Source organism: Carcharodon carcharias, chromosome 1 (assembly GCF_017639515.1).
Source record: "Carcharodon carcharias isolate sCarCar2 chromosome 1, sCarCar2.pri, whole genome shotgun sequence".
Classification (NCBI taxonomy): domain Eukaryota; kingdom Metazoa; phylum Chordata; class Chondrichthyes; order Lamniformes; family Lamnidae; genus Carcharodon; species Carcharodon carcharias.
The window spans coordinates 138,118,322-138,143,916 of NC_054467.1; the positions used below are offsets into that span (position 1 = coordinate 138,118,322).

General features: G+C 40.9%; 2 protein-coding genes across 2 annotated transcripts in view; one reads left to right on the forward strand and one right to left on the reverse strand.

The window, feature by feature from the left end:
* Positions 1-874: 874 nt before the first annotated feature.
* On the reverse strand, positions 875-8,349 carry rpl9 (ribosomal protein L9). Its single transcript, XM_041194711.1, has 7 exons — positions 8,303-8,349; positions 8,095-8,210; positions 5,324-5,419; positions 4,480-4,612; positions 4,308-4,388; positions 1,849-1,971; positions 875-1,031 (listed from the first exon to the last, which is right to left on the reverse strand). The coding sequence occupies exons 1-6, from the start codon at positions 8,346-8,348 to the stop codon at positions 1,865-1,867; spliced, it is 579 nt and encodes a 192-aa protein (XP_041050645.1). The 5' UTR covers position 8,349; the 3' UTR covers positions 875-1,031; positions 1,849-1,864.
* Positions 8,350-12,074: 3,725 nt separating this feature from the next.
* The window catches only part of lias (lipoic acid synthetase), a 34,584-nt gene continuing 21,063 nt past the window's right edge, over positions 12,075-25,595 (forward strand). Inside the window, exons 1-2 of the mRNA XM_041197166.1 lie at positions 12,075-12,171; positions 17,025-17,197. Of these exons, the coding sequence (XP_041053100.1) occupies positions 12,115-12,171; positions 17,025-17,197 (230 nt within the window). The 5' untranslated portion in view covers positions 12,075-12,114. The remainder of the gene's footprint in view (positions 12,172-17,024; positions 17,198-25,595) is intronic.

Below are 25,595 nucleotides of genomic sequence, written 5' to 3' on the forward strand. Positions count from 1 at the left end.
GCACTCAGGAACTCCTGCATTGCCCTCCTTGACTGGCTTGTAGTCACCTAATCTCTCTCCATGTATATGCCATGAAACATGTTATCCAATAGCTCAGGGCACTACATTATGCCTGGAAGGCTATCTGCTACTCAAGCATTGAAACCCAGAACCCAAGCTTACTACTGCTGACTAAACTTCCTATACATTAGGCAGCCACATGAAACAGGATGGGACTGAGGTGCCTGGTCATGCATCAATTCATTTGACAGAACAGAATTAAAGATTAAGCTACTCATCAATCAATAGTCTTTTGTGCTGACATCAGCTTAAGGTACTTTTACCTCGCTCTGCTGCTTATTCTAATCTGCAGCTCCCTCGTCTCTGGGCTCACCAAACAACCAATCATCTAACCTCAGGCATTTGACATAAATCCTTGACTTTTTCCACTGGTTTGTCCTCAGTTCTTTCCTTTTATATGCACTGTGCTCTTAGGGATCCATTTTTCACATCTACGACATGTACAGGTTGCAGTCCAACAGATATGAGTGTAGCAAATCTGAGTTGAAGGGCACTGAGGGTAGAAGGGAAACAATGATACTGCAAGCAATAGGCCAAAGGAGGGAATAAATCTGAAAGTGTATTTGTGAGGAAGCTGGGTGAGACAGTTTCTTCTGCTTCCATCACTATCCCTCCTATGCAAAGAGTAGAGGTGTCTGGTAGGCAGGGAGATCAAGAAGGGTTAGAGGTAGCCTTGGTCAGATACCTTCAGTTTCAACACAATCATTCAATTTATTAGCAGCAGTAAAATTCTAGTCGAGTAAATGGAATGTTGTCAAACATTTAAAATCAGAAAAGCAGCTAGAGACCAAGAAAATAAAGTGACAAGGCCATCTTCAGTCCATAAAATTTATTCATTGGTTTCTACCAAAGAGCCAATGGTTATTCAATGAACTGTGGAATAACAGTGGTTTTTTCGCTCACGTAGATACCATCCAGGAATTTACGAATATCCTTCTTTTTCACTGTTGTTGCTTGTTGAATGAGAGCAGCTAAAGAGAAGGCAAACTGCAAGTTAGGTGTCTAAGCTCAACACCGTAAAACAGCATGGTGATGCTATACCTTCAATATTGTTACAACACCCTCTATCTCCTTGAAAGTGTATTTTTAATCATACTTCAAAAGGAAAAAGCAGTTAATACACTGCTTATGTTTCGAATAAGTAGCACAAAAGTAACTACAACTAAACAATTGTAAATGTGGTATTAAGCTGGTAATTTTCCAAGGTTAGATTTGTGGAGTAAACTAACATTCAATGTCCACATTTAACCATTTACGTTGCCTCTTCGCAGCTCACCCTAAATTGTTTTACTATACAGAATGAAGATTCATTGCTTAAAAAAACTTTTAACTGAAGTTCATAAATCACGTCAATTATTTCATTAATAAATTCTCACATTGAGAATTCAAAAGGTTTTTGTAAAAGGGTCTGTTCTCCACCTTTTTCAGGAGGATTGCATGACCTGGAAAGCAGAACCTTTCAGGTGACAGATTAAGCAGGACAAGACAGTGTAGTTGTGTGAAAATTCAGGAAGCAAGTTTTAGGACTTCATGTTGGAACCTGTACTGATCACTTCACAATTAACAGTTTAAAATACTTTTGAGATGACAAGAATTAAGAAACTACCTGTGCTACTATTCATCCTCTTACGTCACCTTGCTTTTTACTGAACTTTAAAGGTTTGTCATTACACAAGCAGCTTTGGAATTTAAAAAACTATTTGCCACATGCTCTAATGAGGATGTTTTCTCTTCACATAACCCTGCACATGCCTGCTCCAGTGGAGAAGACACAAGGCACTTTCTAACCTTTAATCCATTATGTTTATGCTGTGGTCTCAACAACTGCACCCTTCTCAGAGACGTAAATACCATCCAAGAACTTTCGGATATCCTTGTTTTTGACTGTTGTTGCCTGTTGGATCAGGGCAGCTAGAAGATAAATAACCCATGCAGGAAAATTAACCAAAAAGAGGCACCATGCAAACAGGAGCTGAAAGGGAAACTAAAGACAACACAAATCTCATTGCATCAGCACGTAACCATTAAGTTGCCAAGTAGAAACATCTGGTACTCAATCAACAGCAACTCAAGAGCTAAGCCAAAAAGTAATTTTAAAAATCTAATCATAAAAGCAAATTTAAAATTTGTTTAGGATTTTCACAATTTTGACGAACAGGATACCCATGGAAAATGACAAAGAGAAGGAGTGAGCAGTATTGTATTGGTTTAAATTTTGAATCACCATATCAAGAAATCAACTTTTAACATAGCTATAAGGCTTGGTGAAGGAGGGAGAGATAACCAGACAACAAAACTGAAGCCAGTGAGTAATCTATAATCACTACCATATCTATCAATTCAACAGCATCATTGACAGGCTGAAGTACACAAAGTAGGAGCTGTTTTCTAACGCAAATGGTAAAGAAACCAAACCATGTTTTAAAAAAGTTACAGAATGGTAAAGAGAAACTACATCAGGTGCAAGACCATGTTGAAATGGGCAGGTGAAATGACGTGGGAAAAAAGTAGAAGAGAAATAGGATATCAAAATACAGCAGATGTTTCCCTGGTGAATACAGATAGCTTATACATTAATATTCTTGAGGACATATCAAATTTGCATTAAATGCTCATAAGGGACGGAGAAAAAGTTCTCCAGAATTTCCCCAGAGAATCATCAAATCTGAGTGATAAACCTGAAAATTGGCATACTAATCAAGAAATAGCAAAATTTGTGAAAGATAATTGATTCAAAGTTATTTGAAAACATAAGGAAGCTCCTGAGGCAGCCAAAGGCTACAATCTTTAGGACAGACCAGAAGACAAGAGCAGCCATTCAGATCACCAAACTTCACCTCAAATCACGATTAGAGGAGACGACCAATTTTACAGTCAAAACCCAGGACATTTCATTGATGAAACGATTTGTTCTATTAGCAGTCTTAACAAATTTCACCTTCATCTGTATAAAGGGGAAACATCACACTTATACCCATAAGTTCCATGTCTACAAGTTACCGGAGAGGTAGGAATGGAAGTTACCGATGCATCAAATAACCATTTTAATCTTTCACTAGCCTTGAGTTGAGGGCTGGGGACTGGAATATGTCAAACACAAATTTACCATTTAAGGGGGAAAACTGAAATGTTCAAACACATTGAGGAAAGTTAAATAAGAGAAAGATATATTGGAGAAATGGATAGAAAAACAGAGCAGCCGGCATAATTCAAGAGGGAGCTTTGTTCAATTTAAAATACAACAGAAAAGCAGGAAAGTAGAATATCCATCAGTAAAGAGATCTTCCAAACTTATGATGTTTTTCTTTTTTGATGCAAATGGGCCAGTTTAAAAAAATGTTCTCTTTTGTGGGATGTGGGCATCACTAGCATAATAGTCCTTGAACTGAGTGGCTTGCCAGGCCATTTCAGAGGGCAGTTGAGAATCAACCACATTGCTGAGGATCTGGAGTAACATATAGAAGAGATGAAGACAGCAGTTTTCTTATCTGAATTCATTAAAAAATCAGATGGATTTTTAATGATAATCGCCAAAAGTTTCAAGGACACCATTAAAGACTAGCTTTAAATTCAATTACTAAAATCTGGAATTGAAGTTCCACCAGAATTTGAACACATGTCCCTAGAGCATCAGTCTGGGCCTTTGGATTACTAGTCTAGTGACATTTCCACCATCTCATCTCCCACAACTGGAGCTTTCTCGCTAAAGAATATGATGGCAGAAGGAGATAATACAGTAGATATTAATAGAAAAATGAGGGTAGTAAGAAATGGAATCATGCACTGATTAGAATCCTTTTGGAAGCTACATGCGCTGCTGACCACCTTAGTCAAGGAAAGCAATTGTGTGAACTAAGATTGTTTGTCATGAAGACTTTAGAAATTAGGCTGGTTAGAAACATTTATGGTTCAACAGGTGGTTTTAAAAATGAAGACAAAGGTGTCCAGTTAACCAAGATGAGTTTTGAAAAACATCTGAACTGCCATGATAGAGGAAGGTAGGGCTGAGATCATGAAGCAGCAAGTCATACAGATTATATGTAAAATATAACGAGTTAGCTTTTACTTCAAGTACTCCTTTTCACTATACAAACCCTTAATGCAGCAGATCACTCGCATCCATGAAAATTAAACTGACTTTTCACCCTTGCAAGTTAGTTAATAAGGTTTGGGGATGATAAATCAGTCAACAATATACTTCCAGTTCTACAATAGCCAGGCAGCCCAAATTACTGCAGAATACTAACCAGAGTTCGACACCAGTTCAATGTCATTTCCCTCAAGAACAAGCTCATCTTTCTGGGCCTGGGAAACAATACATGAAACACCTGATGCAAGAAGAAAAGAACAGGGGAGTTACAAGGGAGTATTTTCCTCAAAAACAATCTCAGAAATTTAAGCAAGGTTCTCTTCGCTCACCTGGCTTCATACGGACTCTACGAATATACTTTTCTCCCAGGAAGTTACGGATTTCTACCAGAGATCCTGTTTCCTGAACAACCACATTAATGGGGAAATGAGCATACACCGACCTCATCTTGTAACGGAAACCCTAATTTGGGAGAACAGAAAAAGGAAAGGCAGACATGCTTTAGACATTTAGCCCAATATTGTTGAAATAAAGTGGCTTACAATTAGCCAACTTGAGGGAATAAAACTTAACTACTTGCTCACCAGAATTTAAAATGGAACATTTGGTTTTATTAAAAAACCTTTTAGCTATGACATCAAGGATGCTCCAAATATGGGGGAAGTTAGGAAAATCTGCCACATCAGCCTTAGAGCAAAACACAGATGCTAGATGATCAACCTGAAACATAACTCTTTCTCACTCCACAGATGCTGCCAGACCTACTGTGTATTTCAGCATTTTATTTTCATTTAGGTCTCATTTTATGTCTGGAATGAGTGATTTCAGGATCATGAAAGCCAATGGGTCTCCCACCCTTGATGTCTCAGTTGGGTAATGGAGTATCTAAGCCACAGACATGGAGGATACCACGCTGATGTTAAGCTAGCCAACATGTGAAACAACGGTAGTCTCTGGGTTATGCAAAAGGAGAGCAAAAAGTTAGAGTACCATTCTTGATTGCCCGAGAGTACACAGGCAGATGGATTGGGGTAGGTGGCCAGAGCCATCTGACACTCAGGCACTTGAGAGCCCATGGAATTGTATACGAGCCAGGACTCAAATTCAGCATAAGGGGGAAAACTACAAAGACATGTTGAGCAACCAAACTCACCTACTTATAAAGTTACTTACTACTGTGACGCCCTTGATCATGTTCTGTACGTGGCTGCAGATTGTCCGCACTGTAGCCAACTCTTTTCTGTTACCCCACCATTTGTCAACTCGAAGCTTGTAAAGGGAAAAATAATGTTGCTGATTTAATAAACACATTGTGTTGAAAATCAATACAATCTACACTATTGTTGGATTGAGGAAGTGCTGTGAAATGTTAACTAAATTAAATCTACAAAAGAAAGTTAAAGTTGCACCATTATACACCAGAAATCAACTTGCTTTTATCACATATTACGAAACCAATTCCATAACAGTATATTCTGCCACTGAAACAATATACTGAATTATAAAGTTGGTGTTTCCAATCACTATACATCACAACCTTAACTAAATTTCTACAGAAATATCATGCAAACAAAGATTCAAGAATGGTAATATCGCCTGTTTTCTCATCTCAAGTTGCAGGTTTCAGAGAAATACTAAAGATGTACCCTTCAGCTGATGACAATATGTGGAGACCAGGAAATGTTTGGATTGTCAAAAAACAGATAAGCCTGGCAACCTGTCAATTCCAAAATGGCAGCCTTGGCAGTCAAGGTTAAAGTGTGGAAGTCACACAAAATAAACTCAAAATACCCAAAACATGTTAAGAGCACCATTTCTGCATTGTGAAAATTGGTTATCCAAATCACAGGAAGGCTGCAAGGGCATCTTTTCCAAAGTGCATCCATCATTTTTAACACATCAAACTGACTTGACATTGATCTGTGACACCACAAAATTACCAACCAATAAATGCAAAAGTAAAGCAGTGGTTCTCCAGGAGTACAAATATATGCAATTAAATTAATTCTGTTCATGAGTATACACTCAAATCTTAAGAGGAATGTTACTGCATCTTCACCCTAATTTCACCTTTAAAGGTATAACCAATTTAAAAATCCCAAGTTTTTGAGGAAAAATCTGTTGATCCAGGAAGGGCCAAGACATCGAGTTGTTTTACAACTCTGCAGTACTGAAAGATAATTATCTTGTGCTGAAAACTTCACATTCACTACAAACACACCTTACTGTCAAAAGCCATGAGCTATAGTATAATGATAGATATAAATAAAACATCTAAATTTAGACACCAGAGTTACACAAGGTAGAGCTTGACCTGGTCCAACACTGACCCTTACTGAGGTTGAGCCAAAGTAAATCACTATTGCAAAGCAGCATTTCAGAGTTTTGGTTCTTGTGTCAGACTAGCACCACTCTATTGTCCACCCACATACCCAGCGAACAAAAAGTCAGTGTAGAATATGGTCTACCTAGAGCAAGTTATGGGAGAATTATCCCTTGTCCAAATCACTTACACTCCTTTCATACTGTCCCCGCAATCTCCCATTCCTCAGTCAGCCCTGAAGCACACTTTCTTTTCACCCATCTGCTCCAACATCTCTTGAACATTCCATCCCCTAAAACACTCCACTTGCCTTTTTGATATAAAATTATATTTTTGCCAACATCACCCTACTTTTCATCTATCCACTTTACTTTCTCCATACTTCTCCAAAAGCATCTTAGAACTCCGGAAGCCTCACCTCTTTCCATTAATAAAATTTCCTATGTTGCTTACGTTTAAGCAGAAAGCAAACAATAGCACCTGCCCCCTGAAGAGGGCTCCAAAATGATCTGACAGTCCTAGCATAAGTTGCCAAACCTGCAAGGCAAATGTGGGTCCATGAAACAGCCAGATCAAGATTGCATACCAGCAAATTTGTAAAAATGGTCAGAGGTTTGGCATCCTTGATTAATATATTCCAATGCTGAGCCAAAACACCTACAAAGAGTAATACACTAAAGACCTGGCACAGTGACAGCACACACTTTTGAATCAAAGCCTGGGTTCAAATGACATGAGTGCATAATCTAAGCTGGCAATGCTGAGGAACTGCTGCACTGTTAGATGCACTGTCTTCATTATGAGACACCAAGAATGTGTGTGTGTTGATGGGGTGGAAAATACAAAAGATTCATGGCACAATTCAAAAAGCCATGGAGCTTGCCTGGCCAACATTTGCCTCAATCTTCCAAGAACAAAACAGGCCAGGTATCTAAATTTGGTGCATAAATTAGTTACTGTTGTACCTGAAAATTAGTGACAGCACTTCAGTCAATTCACTTGATTTAGAGATGTTTTGAGATATCCCATGGAACATGAAAGAACCCATGCTCTTTATAAAAGAGGCCTTTAGACAACTGCAAGTGGGAACTTCCCAACAGATTTCAATAGTGAACAGAGGGAACTTAGCCTTTTCAAGATGTCCCAGAGTCCCTAGACTAATTATTGAAGTGTAGGTACATGTTTCGAAGGCCAAACAGCAGCTAAATTGCAGACAGTAAGGTTCTACAAACAGCAATGTGAGCAATGATCAGCTAATCTGCTTGCATGTGTGTGATGGACGGATGCATACCAGAAGAGAACCAACTGCTCTTACTGTGGGATATACCCCCTTAACTTGAGCAGATCGACAAGGTATCAGTTTAATGTCTCATCTGCAAGTCAGTGTCGCCAACATTTTTCAGCACAGTTCAGTCTGCATACACAGTATTGAACAGTCACTGTGAATTATAGACTCAAAATCACAGGAGTGGATCTTGAGCCTATAAGCCTCAAACTCGAGACCATAACTACTAATGAACCAAGCTGACATTAAAGTCACGGTTTCACTCAAGTTCTGCAAAACAATCAATATATCCTAAACAATGTTTCCGCCAAATGTTGAACAGATACACAAACTTACCTTCTTTTTCTTGATGCCAAGAAGGCTGAGTTCAAGGTTGATGTGATTAAACTCCCTGCGCAATGTTCCTCGAGGCCCCTTTACAATGACAGTACGACCTTTCAAAGTCACATCAACTGTAAACAAAAAGAGACAATGCTAGTTACAGCACAAGACTCAGTAATTGATTATAAAGCTTTGATAAAATGTTAGAAGATGATGACTATACCACTGTCGGGAATGTCAACAATCTGGTTGCTGAGAATGGTCTTCATTCTACAAAACAAAATGGTTTAAAGCAAAGTAAAAAGCAAGGTAACATTCTAATTTACATAGATAAACTCCCATGACAGCAGGTATCACAAAACACTCCACTGTGGTGAGCACCACAGAAAAATATCTTAAAGACAATGTTTTAATTAGTGTTCCCAATATGGGTGCAGTACTGAGAATGTTGTATTTGGATCAGGTGTTAAACCAAGACAGACTTGTAAGTGTCTTTCATGATATCCCAAAGTGCTTTACAGCCAATGAAGTACTTTTTGAAATGAAGTCACTGTTGTAACGTAGGAAATACAGCAGCCAATTCACACACAATTATAAAATGACCAATCTATTTTTAGTGACATTTGTTCAGGGACTAGCATTGGCCAGGACACCAGGAATAACTTCCTTGCCCTTCAAACACTGCCACTGGATCTATCATATCCACCTGACAGGGAAAATGGGAACTAAGTTTAATGTCTCATTCAAAAGATACCACCACCAATAATTCAACCTGGATTGTGCACTCTGGGCTCAGGCCCCATATGTCCTCACAGGTAGGCACTGTCAATCCCACAGGACGACTGGAATAGCAAGGAGGCTCGGCCAACATTTACCTCAGAATCAACACCACTAAGTCTTTGCTGTCAGTTAAGACCCTGCTGTGTACTAACTGGCTGTATATTCCTTACATCACAACAATAACTTGACTTCGAAAATATTTCACCGGCTGTGGGGCATCCACTGGAAGACTCCACACCAGGTCTGCAATGTTAAGACTGTAGTTCGGCATGTTAGGCTTAAAGTTATGAGGTTGCATTTTAAGTCTAAAAACAGATTTCAGCGGTGTCACTGGGAGTTTGCGAAAGGGAGGCCTCCAAATGTATTTATATTAGTTCGAGTTGCAAAGTGGAAGACTCAAGGCACCAGTGTGTTATTACAATGTGACAACAGCGGTTGTGAAGGGATCTGGAACACCTGCATTCAGCACCTATAACCCTGATCTTCTTAGTTACTGCTAGAGTTCCATTTGGCTCCGTGAACTATCTGCGCTCTTCCCCTCAGCGCGGTCGCACTGAGACTCAAACAGCATCAGCCCCTCTAACAACATGGACCTCAAATCAGCCTCCGACACAAGCGACCCACTCTCCCTCTGGGCCTGAAGCGCAGGGCCGACCTACCACCACAGAATACCCGAAGTTAACCCGCATCCTGCGCAAAAACTCCAGAAATACCGCCCTGAGCTGCGGCACTGAGATATCCGCTTCCCGTCACCGCCGACCCCGGCCCCGTATATGCCAAGAGACAGCCGATGAAAGCAGATTCCCCCAGAGCTAATAAACCCATATACCCTCACCTCGCTCAAGATGGAGGAAAGGAAGTCACTTTCCAATCCGCCCACACTTGAAGGGGGCGTCCTGCGTCACAATCAAACGTCATCACGCACAGCATCCGCCAAGGCTATCACGTCTGGCAGATTTTCTCACTTACCTCCCATTCATTGCTCAACCAAGAGGAGCATTCGGTTTATCTGTTTACTAACTTACAGTTTTAGTTCACTAATTTCCTGTGATATTTCCGGCTATTTCATTAGTGCATTTAAATAGTTTACATTAAAAAAATTTAAATATATATTTCTTCCTTTGCTTAATTTCTTTTGTAGAAGTTTCTGACTTCTGACAAGAATAAAATGGCTCCAAAGGAACTGTCGGAGACACATCTATTTATGTAATTAAAAAATACTCACCTGGACATGTCAAGGGACACATGCGGGCAACTATTTATAAGGTTGGATAGGTATGATGCCTCTGTAAGATCCAATGAAAAAGAAAGACAATGTGGAATTCCATCATCAACCTTATTTTATGGTCTTCAATGTTATTATGAAGGGGGTATATTTGAAAGAGTCAAATGGTGCATTACTCAAAGGATGGAAAATAATTGTTCTCCTCTCTCCTTCGGTCCAAAGAAGTCATATTGAACTGGAAACGTTAACTCTTGTTTCTTTCTCCACAGATGTGTCAGACCTGCTGAGTTTTTCCAGCATTTTCTGTTTTTATTATGTTAGATCAGTGGAACTTGGTTCTGGCAGTAAAATCCCATAAAATTCAGCTGGTCATAATGCAATAATGTGGCTCATATTTTGGCAATTACAGATGAATGTTCCACAGTTCTATGCATCTGTGTGCCAATTGTGATCTTGGCTACTCAGTATTGTGTGCATACAATTCTCCAGCTGGTCAGGCCTCACCTGACAAGCTGCCCCTGTGCCAGATTTTGGATTCAGATGTATAAATGAGGCCTGGCTGGACTTCAGGAAAATATGTTCACTTGATTTCTTAGTTCTCACTGAATACTCTTGCGTTTGTGAATTATGTATTGGTTATCAATTTTGCTTCTGAGTTAATCTCACAGAACGTAGATAACTTGCAATGAGAAAGTAGATAACTTGCAATGAGAAAGAAGAATCAGGTGAAGAAAGTGAGAATGAATGAGCAAAGAGAAACAGAGAAAAACAACTTACTGTTCCACAGTACCCCATATGTGTACAGAAAAGGTTAAGAGCCGTGAGCAAAAAGTAAACACCATGCAGGAGGGCAAAAGTGATAATGAAGTGTTGGCAGGGGAAAAGGCCAGAATTGTTGGAGAAGAGAGTGTGAGAGGACAGAAGCAAAATTGCTGAAAATGTAGCTACCAAAATGCCACATAAGGAGCAAGGAAGAGTAGGCTGGTATTGAAGAGGAAAGGCCGATGTCTGGAAGTGGTGGGGCCAGGAATAGAGATTATGCAGTTAAGTGGAAGGGGTCAAACAATGTGTGGGTCTCATGAACAAGATTAGTTCAGAGATAGCATGAGGGAAGGTAAGATTTTTATTAGATATTAATATTGCTCAGTTTAGTATAGCTGATATTTATTTGTAGTTGATAGGTTTGTGCTTATGCCTCTTATGTATTAATTCTTAATGCACTTCTGCTGTCACAATTACGCCCACCCTATTTTTAAATGTTTTAACCTGGATGAAATTGCTTGCTCAATCAAGCAAATTTTCCACCCCTTAATGCATTTGTGGTTATGCGAACCTGCTATTCCCCAATTAGCTGTAGCTTTTTAACTCTTTCATGGAATGTGGACGTCACTGGCAAGGCTGGTATTTGTTGCCCATCCCTAATAGATAGGCCATTTCAGAGGGCAGTTAAAAGTTAACTACATTGCTATGGGTCTGGAGTTACATACAGGCCAGACCAGGTAAGGATGGCAGATTACCTTCCTTAAAGGATATGAGTGAACCAGGTGGTTTTTTTATGACAATCAATGTAGTTTCATGGTCACCACTATTAAGACTATTATTCAATTCCAGAATTAGTCCACCGCCTGCCATGGTGGGATTTAAACCCGTGTCCCCAGAGCATTAGCCTGGGTCTCTGGATTACTAGTTCGTTGACATTCCCACAAGGCCACCGTCTTCCATTTTTTATTGCCTGCAAACTCCGAAATAAATCCTGTGGTTGCAAAACCTTGGCTGTCCTGAGGGTGTGAAAGGCAAAGCTAAACTTCTTAATGTCTTCTCCTGCGTCAAGGTTAAAATGTTACAAAACATTAACTGCAATTATCTAAAACAAAACTCAGACGAACTGAACAAGAAGGTATGCGGCGATGCGTCCAAATAACGGGCCAGTGGAGTGCCAAAGGTGATGAATGACACAGGAGCTGCGGCTGCCGCGACCAGCGGGCGGCGCTGTGACGGGAGTTGTTGCCGGCTCTGTCACTGAGGCCGACATGAAACTGCTGCAACTGGGCTGCTCGGTCCCGGCTGCTCGGTCCCGGCTGATACAGGTGAGTCAGATCCTGGGGAGAGAACCGGGATCGGGGCCTCACAACGGGCTGGCGGTTACCGGTCACAGTGATTGAGAGAGAGAAATTGAGGAATTGAGGGAGGGGAGGGGAGGGGAGGGTGGTGGGGGAGTATAAATAAGGCTGAGCTCGTGGCAGTGTTTTGGTGCTTCAACTTTGATTTCATAATGTTATTTTTTCTCTCTCTCTGTGTGTGCAGCATTTTGCCCTGATGCTGATTACAAAACAATGACAAGCAAATGGCCAACTGTGTGGGTGCAGATCAGGGGGTCTGCCTTCTGTTGTATATCTGGACATTGGTGGCCCTTCTTATTCTTACTAATTGTGACTTTGACTGGAGTGCTGCATTCTTGTTTGACCATGATTGCCGAATTAAACAAAGTCCATCTAACCTGAAACCAAATGGTATAGCAATTGATTTTTTAAAAAAACATTGCTTACCGCAAAACATTTGAGCCTATTGCACTGAATCATTGCATAAAACAAAAAAAATGTTTTTAGCCTTAATATTATCATCTCCAGATGAATATGCACTTTGTTGCATCCTATTGAAATTGAAAAGCTATAAGAATGGGGAGGCTGTGGGAGGAGGGTGGTCAATTTTAAAACTCTTGGGATTGTCTATCATAGATTGTAAGGCAGTTTTTATTAGAAGCTCTTTACAGTTTCCCGAAGCATTTAATGATGCTTTTCAGAGGCATGCTGTTATATTCTATGTGTTGGTACTTCATTTGGCTTTTCAACATTGAAGATTTTAATAATGTATCATCAAAAATTGTGCACTTTTTTGTGCATGATATAAATCACATAGGTGTTATGGTTAATAAACGTCATTATTCTTCTGTACTTGTAAGACCAAAACAAAAAAATAGAATTCAGTAGTGACTTGTACCCAATATTTAACTTGTTTTGTATATCTAGTAGAAAACATTATGGCTAGAGATAGGCCAATGAGGGAGTGAGCAAAATTTTTCATGCATGTTGCAAATGAAGCCTAGCCTAAATAATCTTGTCTGTAAAGAGTTTATATTAAAGAAGATAGAAAAGATGATTGCTAAATCCCAACCAAACTTGTATTAAGCATTTAGCACTATTACAGTACTGAAGAATTTTTAAAAAATTGAGATAAGTGCCACATCTGTGTTTGAGGGCTCCATCAGCACTATCCCAGCCACAAATCTCAGAACCTTCTGACACTGAAGCAGTACGAATTTATGAGTGTAAAGAGACTATCCCAGTCTACTTATCACCGTGACCATCCTTTTTTACCTAAAGCTCTTTACACTCATATAAATTCTAATTGCTTCAGTGTCAGAAGGTTGTGAGATTTGTGGCTGGGGTAGTGCTGATGGAGCCCTTGAGGATTGAGGTGGCATTTCTCTTAATGAAGCTGATGCCCTTGCAGGACCTGTTTTTGGTGTCATTGCTCACATGCCCATTACACTACCAGGCCCAGGCCACAAGCTCCCTCCTGTGCTCAAGTTGAAAGGGCTGTGTTGATACTCGTGTGTTGAGTTGCCACCAGAAGCAGCAACATCTGCAACAATATCTTACGGCCTACCAGAACAGGGCATAGCCTCAATTGGGCATAGGGTCTGTGTGAGAGCAGGTCCAATTATTACAGTTGTGTGGTTGAAGGCCTCTCCAGTCATCAGAATACCTGCAGGCAGCAAAAACTCTGTTCTTTAAGAATCTATTGTATTACTAATCTGAATCAACAGCTCGCTTCCAACTTCTCCATCTCCCAGCTTCCCTGGCAAGCCTGCCTAGAGCTTTTTTCTTTATATCTGATGTTTGCCATTCCTCCGCCTAAGGTATCCCTTTCTTACTGGCTGTACACATTTCTGTTTAGCAAATAAGAGATTTAGACATTAATAATGTCTTTTCACCTGGGTGTCTGCAGATTTAACTTTGAAAATACTGTTAGATGCAGGCAATGCAGCAGTCTGTTTCAAACTTTGCAAGAACTGTGATATAGGAAAGTGGAATGGTAGGAGAGGTGTAACTGAGAGATGATGTGGGTTGCATTCATTTAATCTTGTAGTCCTGGTGTAGAGGTGAATTACGCCACCCAGCAGTGTTTTAGCATATACGTCGGTATCTGCCTTCATTTATCTTAACCAAGCTGGTGGATACGGTAAAATATTTCCAACACTGGACAGCTATTCATGGGGTGATGGAAGCTGGCTGCAGGTATATCTCTTCCTGGAGTGTGATTCTTGCTTGTATTTCTCTCTGCCTCACTATCTCTCCAGCAAATAGTTCTTTTTTTTTCTCCCAGCAAATAGTTCTTTTTTTTCTCACACCAAAGTTCAATGATTTCTTTCATGCAAATCTGGACCAACATAATTCAGAAACAGTACATTGATAATCAACATTGTGGTATCATAACATAAGAACTAGGAGCAGGAGTAGGCAATTCAGCCCCTCGAGCCTGCCCCGCCATTCATTACAATCATGGCTGATCTCATTTTGGCCTCAACTCCAATTTCCCGCACTCTTCCCATAAGCTTTCAACCCATTACTAATTTAAAATCTGTCTATCTCCTCCTTAAATTTATTCAGCATCCCGGTATCTACTGCACTCTGAGGTAGTGAATTCCACAGATTCACGACCCTTTGAGAAAAGTAATTCCTCCTCATCTCTGATTTAAATCTACCACCCCTTAGTCTAAAACTATGGCCCCTCATTCTAGAATGCCCCAGAAAGGGAAACGTCTGCTCCACATCTACTTTGTCTATCTCCTTTAACATCTTATATACCTCATTAGATCTCCTCTCATCCTTCTAAACTCTAGTGAGTATAGGCTTAAACTGCTCAATCTCTCCTCATAAGACAAGCCCGGCATCTCTAGAATCAATCTAGTGAACCTACTCTGAACCGCCTCCAGCGCAACTACATCCTTCCTCAAGTAAGGGGACCAAACCTGTGCATAGTACTCCAGGTGCGGTCTCACCAATGCCTTGTACAGTTGCAACAGCACTTCCCTATTTTTATACTCTATTCCTTTAGCAATGAATGCCCAAATTCCATTTGCCTTCCTTATTACCTGCTGTACCTGCATACTAGCTTTCAGCGATTCATGCACAAAGATACCCAGATCCCTCTGCACTGAAGCATTCTGAAGTTTCTCTCCATTTAAATAATAAGTCGCCTTTTTATTCTTCTGACCAAAATAGATAACCTCACATTTATCCAAGTTAAACTCCATCTGCCAAATTTTGGCCCATTCACCTAACTTGTCCATATCCATTTGTAAATTTCTTATTTCTTCATTGCAACTTACTTTCCCATCTATTTTGGTATCTTCTGCTAATTTAGCTCTTGTACCTTCTATTCCTGAATCCAAGCCATTAATATAGATTGTAAATAGTTGGGGCCCAAGACCGAACCCTGTGGCACCCCACTAGTTACTGCTTGCCATCCAGAAAAAGACCCATTTATCCGACTCTCTGCTTTCTGTTGGTTAGCCAATCCTCTATCCAAGCTAATATACTACCCCTAACTCCAGGTGATCTTATCTTGTGTATTAATCTTTTGTGCGGCACCTTATCAAAGGCCTTCTGGAAGCCCAGATATACTACATCTACAGGATCCCCATTATGACTTTGCTTGTCACATCTTCAAAGAGCTCTAGCAAATTAGTCAAACACGATTTACTCTTCATAAAACTATGCTGACTCTGATGGATTGCATTTTGACTTTCCACATGCCCCATTACTACTTCCTTAATAATGGATTCCAACAATTTCCCAATGACAGACGTTAAACTAACTGGTCTATAGTTTCCTACTTTCTGCCTCCCACCCTATTTGAATAAGGACGTTATTTTAGCATTTTTCCAGTCCACTGGAACCTTTCCAGAATCCAGGGAATTTTGGAATATTATTGCCAATGCATCCTCTATCTCTGCTCCCACTTCCTTTAAGACCCTGTGATGTAGGCCATCAGATCCTGGGGACTTGTCACCCTTGAATCCCAATAGTTTGCTCAGTACTTTTTCTCTAGTGATGGTGATTGTTCTAAGTTCCTCCTCTATATCCTCTGCACTACCTGTTACTATTGGGGTGGTACTAGTGTCCTCCACTGTGAAAACTGAGGCAAAATATTGATTAAGCGTCTCTGCCATTTCTGCGTTCCCCACTATTAACTCCCCAGTCTCGTCCTCCAAGGGACCAACATTCACTTTAGCTACTTTCTTTCCTTTTATATACATATAGAAGCTTTTGTTATCAGTTTTTACATTTTGCGCTAGTTTTCTTTCATAAGTTACCTTTGCTCTTTTTATTATCCTCAAAGTTCAAATAAATTCCAAACTTTTTTTTATTACCAGAGATTCTTATCTGATTCATAGATGAGCAAGGAGGATCTCAGAACAGGATAGCTAGTTACAAGTTGGTTTATAAATGTTTTTCTGCAGAAGCAGATTAAACTATTACCACGCTATTTGTGGTGACTATGGGCTGCTATGATTTCTCTAGCACGTTGGAAAAATCTCATCTGAAGAAGGCAGAAATGAATGACTGATGTGGATAGTTCTACAGATTTGCTCAATCGAGCTTCTGACCAGGAGAACATAGAGGATCTTCACAGAACCTCTGCTCAGAAAATGTAATTGGTTGAGTGAAGTGGATTGCACATGGTTTGTGTGGGTTCAATGGACATCATTCCATAATCTCTGACTAATGGGAATGGTTTGTATTCTGTTCTAATATTTGAGTCATGCTGTGTAAAGTAATTGTCTAACTCACTGCTGTGTTTTGTTGGTGCATCAAGACAATCTTGAGTTTTTTTTAATGTGGAATCTTTATTAATTGCATGTGAAATATTTCAGGCCTCTACTCGTCTTGTCTGTAGTCAGCTGAGGGTTTTCAGTACACTGCCAGATGAAAAGAAGCAACTCCTAGAAGAGGGGCCTGACCTGCGGGAGTTTATATCCGGTGAATTGAGAGACAAGCAATCATGGGAAGAGTATAAGGGGAACCTGAAGCGTCAAAAAGGAGAAAGGTACAAGTTTGAGCACCTTTTGGAAAAACACTAGAAAAAGAAATGTAAACACAAGCATTGGGAACCCTGGAAACACTGAGTGGGTCAGTAGCTTCTGTAGAGAAAAAAAATCGGTTGATATTTTTAGTACAGATGCTTCCTCAGAACTAAACAAATTAGCCCAGTTTTTGTGGCTAAAAATAACAGTGAGGATATTGGCAATCTCTGTTATTAACATGTAAATTGAACAGCAACTTGCAGTGCCATTAAATACCAAAATCACTAAGATGCTGCTTGAGTTGCCCCGCTTCTGCAGAAGCTTCACTACAATAATGTTTCATCAAGTGACTCACCATTGGAATGTATGCTGTATTTCCCCACTGAATATATGCTAAACCTGCAAGAAAAAATTAAGGCTTATCCATTCTAGTGTAAGTGAATGGATGGTCTATTTATTGCTGCTAAATGACCTCTCTGCCATTGAAAATTAACTTTTACAAGTTACGCTTTTTTGTTTAGACTTTGCGATGCTCATTAATAACTCTTCAATAGGAATAGCTAAGGAGGTACACTCTTGCTTGCCTTATTCACATGTGTCACTGGCACATGCTGAAATAGATTTCTGATCACTTTCAGTTCCAATGCAAAGGTGAACAGAGTCTGTGGGCAAGTGAATGTGTAATGAATAACTAGCATCATTCCTTCACTGCTGACTGTAAAATCTGGGCGATTACAGATGAACTGCATATAAGAAATAGGGGGGGGGGGGGGGGGGGGGGGGGGGGGGGGGGTTGCGCGCTGCGCACACAATGACCACACATGCAGAGGAAGACATAGGGACAAGCAAACCACTCAGCCTGTTGAACAGTTTTTGTAATTTATTGAGACCATGGCTGATTTCCAAAATTAGTTCCGTCCACATGTTTTGGCTTTATATCCTTTTATACCTTTAGCTAGCGAAAGTCTATTAATCTCAGACTTAAAGTTACTTGAGCTAGCATCTACTGTTTTTTTGGCAGAGTGTTCCTCACTTCTACCACCCTTTGTGTGAGGAAGTTTTCCTAACTTCTCTCCTGAATGGCCTACCTCTGAATTTAATGTTATATTCCTTATCCTAACTCCCACAGCGGCGGAAAACAGATTTTCTTTATCTATCCTAAAGATTGCTTCACAAATTATAAATGTCTCAATCAAATGATGAAGGTAATGTCGTTGATGAGATATACGTGATCTTCCAAAGGGCATTTGACACAGTCTGGCCGCACACCAGACTTGTGAACGTAGCTATGGCTCATGGAATAAAAGAGACAGTAGCAATGTGGATACAAAATTGACTGAGTGACAGGAAGAAGAGAGTAGTGGTTAATGGATGTTTTTTTTTCAGGCTGGAGGAAGGTGAGTGGAGTGAAGCATGAGTGGCGTTCTCCAGGGGTCAGTGTTGGGACCTTTGCTCTTCCTGATATATATTAATGACATAGACCTTGGTGTACAGGGCATAATGTCAAAATTTGTGGATGAAACTTGGAAGCAATCTGAACTGTGACAAGGAAAGTATAGAACTTCAAAAGGACAGAAATGAATTGCTGGAAGAGGCAACAGGTGACAAAAGAAGTTCAATGCAGAGTAATCTGAAGTGGTTCATTGCACTGGGAAGAATATGGAGAGACAATATGAAATAAAGGGTTCAACTCTAAAGGGGTGCAGGAGCAGGGGGACCTAGGTGTATAAGTGCATAAGCCATTGGAGGTGGCAGAACAGGTTGAGAGAGCAGTTAAAGTGTCCTAGTTTTTATTAATAGGGGCATAAAATGCAAGAGTAAGGAGATTATGTTCAACTTGTTAAGACACCAGTTAGGAGATTGAAAACAGCATGAGTGGAGAGGCAGTTGGGAGGTTGAAAATAGCATATGTGGAGAGGCAGTTGGGAGATTGAAAACAGCGCGAGAGGAGAGGCAGTCATGAGATTGAAAACAGTGCGAGAGGAGAGGCAGTCATGAGATTGAAAACAGTGCGAGAGGAGAGGCGGTCGGGAGATTGAAAACAGCGCGAGAGGAGATGCAGTTGGGAGATTGAAAACAGCATGGGAGGAGAGGCAGTTGGGAGATTGAAAACAGCATGGGAGGAGAGGCAGTCAGGAGATTGAAAACCGCAGGAGAGGAGAGGCAGTGTTACCTTCTGGGGCGAGAGGATGCGGACCTGTGTGGGAGCACCCTTCCTGAGCTGCTCGGTGGGTTTGATAAAAGTGTGAGAGTGACATCACAGGAAAGTCATGAGTTGATTGGTTCTTGAGCAGCTTCTGTAGAGACTGTTTCAACCCCAGTAATTTTGAAAAATATAAATTTCTAAAGCACAGGGAAAGTAAGAATTTATAGACATAGGAGAGGGAGTTGATTTGTGAATAAGGTTGAAGAACTTCTATTTTCTACTAATCTCCAGTTAATAGTAAAGAGTAAAGTTAAAGTAAGTAAAAGTAACTAAAGTTAAAGTAAATATAGTGATTTAAAAGTTTAAGGTTAAGGCATGGCAGGACAACTTAGCCAAGCAGATTGCCCATCCTGTAGCATGTGGGGAGTTGTGGACGAGCCCATGTGAGGGATGTGTTACAGGCTGCACAAGCTTGATCTCTGTATTTCAGAGCTTGAGCAGTGGCTGGAGTCACTGAGGTGCATCTGTGAGGCAGAGAACTACGTAGATAGCACGTTCAAAGAGGTGGTCACCCCGCAAGTTAGGGACAAGCAGGCAGGTAGGGAATTGGTGACTGCCAGGCAGTCTAGGAGAAACAGGCAGGTAGTGTAGGAGTCCCCAGAGGTCCCGTCACTAACTGGTTTTCCATTCTGGATATCGGTGAGGGCAATGAATCCTTGGAGGAGTGCAGCAAGAGCCAAGCCCATGGCACCATGGGTGCCCAGATGTACAGAAGGGGAGGAAAAATAGCAGAAGGGCAGCAGTAATAGGGGATTCTTTAGTTAGGGGGGCAGAAAGGCTTTTCTGTGGCTGTCAACATGACTCCAGGGTGGCTTGTTGTCTCCCTGGTGCTAGGGTCAAGGATCTCACAGTATGGCTACAGGACATTCTTGCAGGGGCGGAAGGCGAACAGCCAGAGGTCGTGGTCCACGTTGGTACTAATGACATAGGTAGGAAAGGGGGTGTGGTCCTGGAATCAGAATTCAGGGAGCTAGGTAGAAAATTAGCAAGCAGGACCTCTAAAGTAGTAATCTCCGGATTACTGCCCATGCCACGTGCAAGTGAGTACAGAAATAGGAAGATAAGACAGATGAATGTATGGATGGAAAGATGGTGCAGGAGGGAGGGCTTTAGATCCCTGAGACACTGGGACAGGCTCTGGGGGAGATAGCATCTGTACAAGCTGGACAGGTTGCATCTGAACAGAGCCAGGACTGAGTTCCTTGCAGGTCGTTTTGCTAGTGCTATTGGGAGGACTTTAAACTAACTCACCAGGGGTGTGGGAACCAGGAAAGAATATCATAAAGTAATGCCAGGGTGCACCGAATGCTGGGAGAGGCAGATAGCACTAAAATAGAGAATAGTAAGTTAATAGATGGAGTTCGTGTAAGGGAGCAAGCAATGAAGTGTAAATCAGTGTTACACTGCATGTAAGTGAATGCACAGAGTGTAGTTAATAAAATTGAGGTATTACAGGCACAGATTGCCATGTGGAATTATGATGTTGTGGTGATAATGTAGACCTGGTTTAAGGAAAGGCAGACCTGGGTGTTAAATATTCCTGGTTACAAGGTGTTCAGAAAAGATAGGAAAGGGGAAAAAAGAGGTAGGGTGGCATTTTTGGTTAAGGAGAGTATTGCAGTGCTGGAAAAAGAGGATGTGTCAGAGGATTCAAGGACAGAATCAATTTGGCTAGAACTAAGGAATAAGAAGGGTGCAATCACATTGCTCGGTGTAATATATAGACTACCAGCTAGTGGGAAGGATATGGAGGAACAAATCTGCAAGGAAATTACAAAGAGGTGTGAACATCATAGAGTAGTTCTCATGGGGGACTTTAATTACCCATATATAGGGCAAGGGTTCCTAGATTGTGTTCAGGAGAATTTCCTACAGCAGTATATGTCCAATCCAACAAGAAAGGAGGTACTGCTAGACCTGGTTCTTGGGAATGAGGCAGGCCAAGTATGTCAAGTGTTAGTGGACTTTTAGGGAACTGTGATCATTGTACCATAAGGTTTAGGATGACGGGGGAAAATGACATTGGTCAATTCAGAGTAAGAATAATCAACTGGCAGAGAGCGGACTTTAATGGGACAAGAACGGAGCTGGGTCAGATAGATAGGAACCAGAGGTTGGTGGGACAAACAGTAGCTGAACAATGGGCTACATTCAAAGAAGAGATGGTTTGGGCACAGACAAGGTATGTTCCCTCAAAAGGGAAGGGTAGGACAAACAAATCCAGAGCTCCCTGGATGACAAAGGAGGTAGAAATTAAGTTAAATAATAATAAGTATGCTTCCGACAGGTGTCAGGTAGCAAATACAATTGAGAACCAAGCTGAGTTCAGAAGGGATCTGAAAAAGTAAATATGAGAAGCAAAGAGGGATTGTGAAAAAAGACTGGCAGCTAACATAAAATTAAATCCCAAAGTATTCTATAAGCACATCAGTAGTCAAATGGTGGTAAAAGGCGGAGTAGGGCAGATTAGGGACCAAAAAGGGGATTTACAAATAGAGACAAGAGGAATGGCTGAGGTATTAAATGAATTTGCATCTGTCTTTACCTACGAAGCAGATGCTGCTCAGGCCATGGTTATAGAGGAGGAATCTCAGTCACTAGAAGGGTTTAAAATTGACAAGGAGGAAGTGTTGGATAAGCTGTCGGTACTTAACGTTGAGAAGACACCGGGACCGGATGATACGCATTCAAGAATATTGAAGGAAGTGAGTGTGGAAATTGTGGAGGTACTGGCAATAATCTTTCAATGTTCCCTGGATTCGTGGGAGGTGCCGGAGGACTGGAGAATTACAAATATTATGCCCTTGTTCAGTAAAGATTGTAAAGATCTGCCCTGCAATTGCTGACCAGTCAGTTTAACCTCGGTGGTGGGGAAGCTTCTAGAAACAATTATTTGGGATAGAATTAATAGTCAATTGAAAAATGTGGATTGATTCGCCAGAGTCAGCATGGATTTGTTAAAGGAAAATTGTGTCTAACTAACTTGCTGGAGTTTTTTGAAGAGGTAACAGCGATGGTTGATGAGGGCAAGGCTGTTGATGTGGTGTATATGGACTTCCAAAAGGCATTCAATGCAGTGCCACGCAACAGACCAGAGGAAAGTTATAGGTCATGGAATAAATGGGACAGTAGCAACATGGATATAAAATTGGCTGAGGGGTAGGAAACAGAGTAATGGTTAATAGACATTTTTCGTGCTGGAAGTAGGTTTGTTGAGTTCTCCTGGGGTCGGTATTTGGACCCTTGCTTTACCTGACATATAAATGATCTAGATCTTAGTGTGCAGGGGACAATTTCAAAGTTTGCAGATGACACAAATGGGAGAATTGTAAACTGTGAGGAGGACAGTGTAGAACTTCAAAAATATATTGACATATTGGTGGATTGGGCAGTTGGAGGCAGATGAGGTTCAGTGTGGAGAAGATTGAGGTAATACACTTTGGTACAAAGAACACAGAGTGACAGTATAAAGTAAAGGATACTATTGTAAAAGGGTGCAAGAGTAGAGCGACCTGGGTATATATGTACATACGTCATTAAAGGTGGCAGGACAGGTAGAGAGAGGTTTCTAAAGCATACGGTATTCTAGGCCTCATTAAAAGGGGCATAGAATACAAGAACTGGGAAGTTGTGATGAACTTATATAGGATACTGGTTAGACCTCAGCTGGAGTATTGTGCACAGTTCTGGGTGCCGCACTATAGGAAGGATATGAATGTATTGGAGAGAGTGCAGAAGAGGTTTACGAGAATGGTTCCATGGATGAGACACTTCAGTTATGAGGAAAGATTGGAGAAGTTGGGACTGATTTCCTGGAGAGGAGGGTTAAGAAGAGACATGATAGAAGTTTTTGAAATCATGAGAGGTCTGGACAGAGTCGACAGGGAGAAACTATTTCCGTTCGTAAATGGATCGAGAACCAGAGGGCACAGTTTTAAAGTATTTTGCAAAAGAAGCAAATGCGAGGTGAGAAAAACTTCTTCTCACAGCGAGTCGTTAGGTTTGGAATGCACTGCCTGGAAGTGTGGTAGAGGCAGGTTCAATTGAGGCATTCAAGAGGGCATTGGATGATTATTTAAATAGAAACAATATGCAGGGTTACAGGGAAAAGGCAGGAGATTGGCATTAAGTTAAAATGCTCAGAGAGCGGGTGCAGACATGATGAACTGAATGGCCTCCTTCTACACTGTAATAATCTGTGATTCTGCTTCTGCTGGAGTATTGCGCCCGGTTCTGAGCACTGCACTTGAGGAAGGATATGAAGGCACTGGAGAGAGTGCTGAAAAGACTGACAAGAATGGTCCCAGAGATGAGGAACTTCTGTTCTGAAGTAGATTGGAGAAAACGGGGCTGTTTTCCTTGGAGAAGATAAGGTTGAGAGAAGATTTGATAAGAGTGCTCAAAATCATGTGGGGTCTGGACAGAGTAAATAGGGAGAAACCATTCCCATTGGCAGATTGACCGAGAACTAGAGGGCACAGATTGAAAGTGATTAACAAAAGTGACATGAGGAAAATCTTTTCACACAGCAAGAGATTAGGGTTTGACATGCACTGCCTGTGCGTATGATGGAGGAATGATTAGTTGAAGCATTCAGCATGGAATTAGATTGTTATTTGAAAAGGAAGAATGTGCAGGGTTATGCAGCAAAGGCAGAGGAATGGTTGTAAGTGAATTCCTCATTCGGAGAGCCGGTGCAGACATGATGGGCTGAATGGCCTGCTCCTGTGCTGTATCAATTTTGTGAAATCACCCTTTAATTGTCAACATTCCAGGGAATACAAGCCCAGTTTATGTAATTACTCATCATAATCTAATCCTTTGAGACCTGGTAACACTTTGGTGAATCTGTGCTGCACTCCTTCCAAGGCCAGTATATGCTATCGAAGGTGTGGTTACCTGAACTGGATACATTACTCCAGATGTACCTTTGTATAGCTGTAACAAAACTTAATTATCCTCTAATTATAAAGGCTAATATGTCATTCGCCTTTTTGATTATTATTTGTACCTCAGTATTACATTTTGTGTATTCGGACTCCTAAATCTCTTTGACCTCTGCTGTTCTCAAATGAGAGATTTGTATTTATATAGTGCCTTTATGACTTCAGGACATTGCAAAAGACTTTACAATAAAATATTTTTGAAGTGTAGTCACTGTTCCAATATCGGAAAGTGTTTCACCATTTAAATAATACTCAGATCTATCTTTATTTTGTAAAAATAGATTACATCAAATCTAACAGCGTGGAAATCCATCCGCAACAATTTTGCCCACTCACTCAAAAGATCTCTTTGGAATGTTATGCACCCAACTACACTACCCACTATACCACAAATCTTTTTTTTATTTGTAAACTTGGATATATGGCTCCTTATTAATTTTATCTAAATCACTAATGAATACAATGAATAGTTGAGGTCCAGGCACAGACCCTGGTAGGACACCACTAATCAAGATCTAAAAGTGGACATTTTTACTGATGGAGGTACAAGAATTGAACAGAAGTACAGACAGCTGCTCCTCTGCTGTATTGTGTGTTCACAAAGAATGTCTGGAAAGAGATGCAATGTATTTTGTTGAGGTTCATCCTGAGCAGCTCCTTAATACAGGATTCTGTGCACTCAGTGGACTGTACAATGATGCAAACATCAACTGCTGCTGGGAGGCCATCAACTCTATGAAAGACTCTGTTTGGTTGCCTGAAACATATTTAGTGCAATGAACTGTCCATGACCTGAGAGTTGCAGACTGGTATGTTCCAAGTTGAGGACTGTGTGCTGAGGGATGCACTGAAGCTTGGGGCAGCTACCGCAAAGGCTGATTGGGGAAAGGCCACAATTTAGGGTCCTCCCGCCATAGTACAACAAGGGCTGGCGTCCGTGTAAGATTCCAAGGGTTGCATGTATCAAGGAATGTTTAATGTAATGCAAGCTGCACTGTGAGTGGAATGCGGCATCCTAGATTTCCATGTACTATATTTAACCAAATTGATCTCTATTGCACTATGTGAACTACCACATTTTAACTGTACTGTGTGTAACTCTTAACAAAGAAGGGAGAAATTGCCCAGGGTTCCAGCTCCTGATTGCATTCCCCAGCCAGTAATATGGTTTACCTAGTTTGAACGGGTCCAGACTCACTCAGACCATCTAAATTTGTAGGCTTACCCTGTTTCTTGTGCTGTTGCTCTGGAAAGCACAGGGATAATCTT